This window comes from Asparagus officinalis, chromosome 9 (assembly GCF_001876935.1).
Source record: "Asparagus officinalis chromosome 9, Aspof.V1, whole genome shotgun sequence".
NCBI classification, from domain to species: Eukaryota; Viridiplantae; Streptophyta; class Magnoliopsida; order Asparagales; family Asparagaceae; genus Asparagus; species Asparagus officinalis.
Window position 1 is genome coordinate 44,484,558 of NC_033802.1, and position 6,919 is coordinate 44,491,476.

Genomic DNA, 6,919 nt, shown 5'->3' on the forward strand with positions numbered 1-6,919 from the left:
CTTCCGAGCCCCCGTTCGACGTTGGTCCCTTTGGATTGCTGAGGGGTCGTTTTATGTTTTGATTTTTTTAATTTCATTTTGGGGCTTTTGAGATATTGGTCCCTCAAAACTAAATAATTTGAGCTAAATTTCTCAGACCTATTATTTTGAAATTAGTTCCCCAAAACTTGTTATTCGGTCAAAAAGGCCCTTGCAGTTGTTGTTAACTCACAAAATGAATGATATCAATTACTTTTTTGTCGGGGTCCATACAGGTGGGTCTGCGTTTCTTTTATATTTTTAAACTAAAGTTAAGATGAATTGTAAAATTGAGGAAGCAAAACAATTTTGGGACAAACTTACAATTATTAAGATTTGGGGAAATTTTAATTGCTGGTAGAAAACCCCCAGATAGAAGATGCTTATAATTTTCAGATTTTTTTAAGAGGTTTGCTTATAATGTTTAGACTTTACAAAAGGTAGTTTGTAATTTTTAAATATTGAAGGGGTTTTTGTTCATATTTTGGATTATTTGAGGGATTGTTTATAGGTTTTCTCGGTGTTTTTGTAATTTTTTAGGTTATTTTTTAACTTTTAATTTGAAAGGTCTATCTGTAATTTTCATATTTTTAGGGGAGCGTTTACAATTTTAAATTTCCTAGGGTACTATTTGTCATTTTATGTTTTATGGGGTTTTTTGTAATTTTCATATTTTTAGATAGGGAAAAAATGCTTCCAGCCCCCAAAACACAAGAAAACGTGCTCCCCCCCCTCAAGACTTTTTCAACGGGTGCTTTGCCCCCAAAATCGCCCGCGATTTTCTTCCAGCCCCCAAAACAAATCCCCAGGCGTAACTCCGTTTAAACCCCTCATGAAATGCCCAAAATACCCTTCGCAGCCTGTGTTCGTCGCCCTCTCACGTCAGAAACATAGTGTTCCGACTGTAGGCGTTAAATGGTGATTAGAATGCTTTTTTTTAGGGGGGATTCACATTTCCCTCCAAAATTATCACCAGATATACTCCCCTTCCCGCCGTAATAAAATCGATGAGTTCCTCCCCATTCTATTACCCCAACTAATTTGTTCCTTCCACTTAATTCTCCTCAATAAAAGCCTCTTCGATTCTTCAACTACTCCATGTAATAAAATGGCGGATGGATCTCTTCTATGCGTGGTAACGAAGGCAAAAAGCAACAAAGGTGGTGACGGTGTATTCGTTGTTATCAAAGAGAATACAGAAATAATCAGCTTGAAATATCAAGTGTCGAAAAGGCTTGAAATACCAATGCAATCTCTTTCACTGAAGTTCATATGCGAAAGGGAAAAGAAATTCAGTATTTCAATTGACAATGACAATGACTTAAATTTGATGTTCGAGTATTGTCAGCGTAATGGATTTACAGACGCGAATTTATATGCTACCTCCACTGGGGAATCCTCAACTTCGCAAAACACGCAGACTACGTCGGAAACTGCGTAGGAATTACACTCGAGATTTCCTTTTGAGTTCACTGATAGGTTTTGTCATTAGTTGTTAACCTTATGCATTGGTTGCTTAGGTAATGAGTTGGTTGTCAAGGTTATGTTAAAGACTGGTTGTTAAGGTTATTTGTTCGTTGTTACGTATACTAGTTGGTTGCTATGATAAGATGTTTGATGTTAAGTATATGCGTATGTTGTTAAGGTCACGAGTCTGTCCTTAAGTATAAGGGTTAGTTGTTAAGGATATGTGTTGGCTGTTACGTTTATGAGTTCGTTGTTAAGGTTATCAGTTCGTTGCTGAGGCTATGTATTTTTATTACTACTTCAGGATAATACCGACAGAAAATTCACGGTGCGCAGATACAATGTTCACCCATACCTGTAATGATGAGCGTATTCCTAATGACAACCCCACCGGAGACTTGATCATGCTGCTGGAAGACATACTTAATCACCAAACAAAGATCCCAACTGAGTGGCACACCTCCATATGTGAAGTTGGTCAGAAATTTGATAATGCTGCTGAAGTTAGATTAGCACTTCAATACTATTCAATTGTTAAACAGTTCGAGTATGATTTTTACCACAATGAACAAAGGCGCATAAGAGTCTATTGCCGATTCAAGCACACACATGGTTGCCCTTGGATGTTGTTTGCTTCTCCGCTCAGAAATTCATCTATCATGTCCATAAAGAATTTCGAATCTACCCACACCTGCGGTCAACATGGAGCAAATGCTGGCAACTCAAGGGCATCAAGGAAGTTCATTGCTAGCCAAATACAAGCTGTTTTGAAGGTTAGGCTAGATCTTCGTGCAGTTGATATCAAGAACGACATTCTCTCTAATTTTGGCATCAAGATTAACTACATTAAAGCGTGGTAGGGCAAGGAGACATCTCAACAGGACCTGTTCGGTGACGATGATGAGGCTTACGATTCACTGAGATGGTCCTTTTTTTTCTTCTGAAATCACTCTTACGTTTTGGTTGCTAACTATACGTAGTAGTTGTTAAGTTATTGGTTCGACGTTAAGTATACGGGTTGGTTGTGAAGTTTGAAGATCAGTTGTTATGGTTATGAATCCGTTGCTAAATCTACTGCTTACGTTTTGGTTGCTAACTATACGTATTAGTTGTTAAAGTTGTTGGTTCATCGTTAAGTATATGTGTTAGTTGTGAAGTTTGAAGATCAGTTGTTATGGTTATGAATCCGTTGCTAAATCTACTGCTTATGTTTTGGTTGCTAACTATATGTATTAGTTGTTAAAGTTGTTGGTTCGTCGTTAAGTATACGTGTTGGTTGTGAAGTTTGAAGATTAGTTGTTATTGTTATGAATTCGTTGCTAAATTTACTACTTACGTTTTGGTGTTCGCGGTGAAAATTGCCTTCTTAGAATTCATTGTCATCTTGAATAACTATTTTTCGGTTACAAAGATCCGGTATTTTTTAGATCCGGTTACAACGAAATCAAAAAAAAAGAAAAAATTACAACTTTCCTTTTACAACTTTCCTTTAGAACAAATCGCAAGATCCTGTTTTGCGGTCTCTTGCTTGTGTGGGTTCTTTGCCGACGCCGTGGTTAATCCGTGGACCACCGCGCGATCTAGATCCGGTCGGATCTACACGATTCGACGGGTATTATTTCACCAAGGAAATAATAGCCGAGGGTACTATTTCGCCAAGGAAATAGTAGCCTTTAATTCTCGGGATCAAAGGCCAAGCTTTGATCCGGAGTGTGCCTGCGTAGATCTGAGATCCGGTCCTCTCGAACTCTTGCCTTATTTGGCGTTGACGATCGCCGAGCACCAGATCTGGATGAGCAAGTCCTCGAAGTCCTAAAGTTTGAATCTTTTTTAGATCTGAGTCTTCAATCCAGCAGGGCTTCACCTCCAAAAAATCCAACCTTTTCAAATGAACAAAGGGGAGCCTATTTATAGGCTCTCTGAACTGTGCCCGCACACAGATCTGGGTCGGCCACCCATGGGTGGCTCGGTCTTGGCCGAGCCACCCACGGGTGGCTCGGCTTTGGCCGAGCCCCCCTTAGGCTTTTCTGTTTCGTCGTTTTATCCGTTGTATCCGTTTTTTCAGTTGACTTAGACTCTGATTTGGCAGTAAATTCGATTCTGAGTTCGAGTCCGAAACCAATCTTGATTCGGTTGTGATTCATCCGAGTCCGCTCTTGTTTGGATGACTCGTTGATTCTTCAAACCCTTGGCTTGATTCCACACATGAATGGATGTATTCCATTGCTTGCGTGCGATTCGTCAACCTCGTCGCCTCGTTGGTTCGTCGGTTTGTGCCGACCTATGCTAAGGGACCTATAAGTAATTTTAGAGTTCCGGTGCTGCATTTATTGTCTGACCGTTGTCGGAATTTTAAACTTGAAGTCGATTCCTGATTTTCTAATCTTTAGCTGACCATCGATTGTTGGCGTTGAGTTTTTTATTTGCGACGCGTTGTCTGGCGTAGTGTTGTTGAGTTATCCTTAAGAATATTTATGAAAAATATTCTCCAGGAACTTCTCAACCAAAAATAGGGAATAGTTTATACTCGTATACCTTATTGGAGTATTTTCTGTGCTCAAATGAGCTGAACCGGCTTGATAATGAGCCAAAAAGGCAGTAATTCGGCTCAAAAAATCTTCTGATTTTTCCGAACATGTGGGAGAGGCAAGAATAAATCAAGGACTGAATCCTCTGTCGATTTGAAGTTGTTTCGATGCTCGATTCAGCTTCAATTTGAATTCTGGTTCAAACTAGGTCTGGTCTGGTTCAACTTGGTCTGGTCCGGTTCAACTAGGCTTGGTTCAACATTATAAAAGAGGGTTTTTTCTCCCTCATTAGGGTCGGCCCCCCTCTCTCCCCTCTTCTATGATTTCTCTTCCCTCGAGCATCCGTTCTCCCTCAAAATTTCATAGTTGCATTAGATCTAGTATTCCTTTGGATCTTTGGCTGAGAAATCCCTCAAAACTTCCATATTTAGAATTTCTCTCAGGCCCCTCGAGCGCGTGGTCCGAGCCTCTTTCAGATCTGATTTTTATTGGATCCACGAGCTTTTCCTCAGGTAAATCCTCAACCATTTTAGCATATTTTATGCTTAATTCAATTTATGAATTTGTGGGGTCGCATGCGAGTGTTAGGATTAAGATTTGGCGCCTCGAGCTCACCTTTCAGGGGGGGAGAATTGCAAAAAAGGGAAACTTTTTCTAGATCTGATTCCCTCATTTATTTTGCAGGTCTCTATGTCTCGTATTGCGAGAGGTCAATCCTCTACCGCGTCGGCTGATGGCGCGCCTCCCTCTTATGCTGGTGAGCTATTTTTGGAAATTTACAAATTAGTCCATTTTTTCTTAAAAATTTACAAATTGGTCCTTTTTATCCCCATTTTGTTCTCCTTGGTGAGGCAATCGGGAAGAGCCTTGATTCTCCTTGGCGAGGATCGACGCTTTAAAGATATGTTTTGCTTGGTCAAAACCATATCTCAAAATCAATAAAGGGGGCGTTTTGACGCCGCATTGTGCCTTATAAGGTAGGGATATATATAGTCGATATACCCTATCTTATAAGTGCATAATGTGGCCAAATCGTCTCACCCTTTATAAGGCAGTGACTCTATCTTACCCATTCGTAGGATGAGTTCAACTTCCTTTTATGATTGAGACTAACAACCGTTTAAAATTTTGCTTCTAGTGGAATATCCTTCTAGGGCGTTTTCATCTCACGCAGTGTACGGGCGTCGTGGCGAGTACTATTCGACTTCCGACGATTTCTCCCCTATCCCAGTCACTCCTCGGTTTGCTTCGGGCACGTCGACAGAGGTTGCCCAAGTGGTGAAGGAAGGTGGACATCGAGCTCTTCGCCAGTTGATTACAGATGCGCCCCTCGTGAAGGATGCCAGTTCGATTCAGCCTCTCAAGAAGACCGACTTTTTATTTGGCGATTCTGCCAGAGATCCGGATACCGTGTTTATTGATGCTGAACAGTGGCTTCATAAGACTGGCAGTGGTTTCATATATTTGCCGAAGATTCCTCGGCATCGTGGCGCTTGACGGAGGAGCATGAGAGCGTTCACTGCGGCTACATCACTCATCAGGCAGCTCCTGGTTCGAGCAGGAGTCACATCACTGGATTGCATCCTGGAGTATTGGGGTTAGATGCACCGCCACGTAACGAGCTTCTTGCCGCTGCTTCTACTTTGAAGAATCGCCTCGCTGCTTTAGGACGGGAGATGCCTGCGATACGCCACAGGTTTTATGGTTGGGTCCATTCTTTGGACAAGCTTTGGTGGACTCGCATGACGAAGTACGTCTTGAGCCGATGGAGCGAGGAGTTGCACGCTTGTGGTCTGTATGCAGCCGTTCGTGCCACCATGTATGGTTTACCTGTTAGCACGAAGCATTTCTTCGCTTTGTGCGAGCTCTACAACCCGGATTCGAACACTTTTCTGACACGGCAAGGGGAGTTGGGCTTGGCCCTCCATGAGATGCACAGGATTTCTGGTTTGCCCATGGGACAGATGCTATATCAGGAATATTTTCCCTCCAACCAAGAATTGAGTCAGCTGAAGGATCGCATGCCCGACCGCTACGAGACTTTATGGGACCTCACATGTCACTATCATATCGCTTTGGCGCAGTCTGAACCTTTAGCGAAGAGGGCTAAATCCCATGTGAGCCAGAAACAGTTTGCGTCTTATTTGTTCAGAAATCTAGAGAGCAATTCTGGCGAGACTTTATGGGACCTCACATGTCACTATCATATCGCTTTGGCACAGTCTGAACCCTTAGCGAAGAGGGCTAAATCCCATGTGAGCCAGAAGCAGTTTGTGTCTTATCTGTTCAGGAATCTAGAGAGCAATTCTGGCGAGGCTATTTGTGAGTTGGCACCACTCATTCCTTCAGGGGTTAATAGTCTACTGAAGAAGGTTGATGCTCATTCCTATACCATTAGCAGTCCTGAGAGTGGTTTTCCTACAGGGACCAAGTTTAAAGCATTCTTGTGGCATGCGACCGCGCCGATTCGACCGATGACCCTTCTTGCCGGTTACCTCGCTATCTGGTTAAAGAAATGCGTGGTCCCGTATCAGTCTAGTGATATCCTGCCATTGGAGGTGCTCTACCCAGCGGTTGAGCTTGCCTACAAAAAGGAACTTTCGCTTCTTCCGGTGATGGTGGCTAACATTCATCGAGGGCTTCGACAGATTTCTAGTACTTTCACACAGAAAGAAGATGAACCGTCGGCTCGGATTCCTCTTACTAAGGTGGAGCTCCCATACAAAAAAGGAACTTTCGCTTCTTCCGGTGATTGTGGCTAACATTCATCGAGGGCTTCGACAGATTTCTAGTGCTTTCACACGGAAGGAGAGTGAATCACCGGCTCAGATTCCTACTATTAAGGTGGAGCTTCCGTACACTTATTTGATGGCTTGGTTCGTCCTTCATCGTTCTGATATGATGTC

The 6,919-nt window shown here is 42.4% G+C and overlaps 1 protein-coding gene across 1 annotated transcript in view; it reads right to left on the minus strand.

Moving 5' to 3' along the window:
- Window positions 1-250, minus strand: part of LOC109823401 (pyruvate dehydrogenase E1 component subunit alpha-1, mitochondrial-like) — a 21,578-nt gene extending 21,328 nt beyond the window's left edge. Inside the window, exon 1 of the mRNA XM_020389679.1 lies at window positions 233-250. Within this exon, the coding sequence (XP_020245268.1) occupies window positions 233-250 (18 nt within the window). The remainder of the gene's footprint in view (window positions 1-232) is intronic.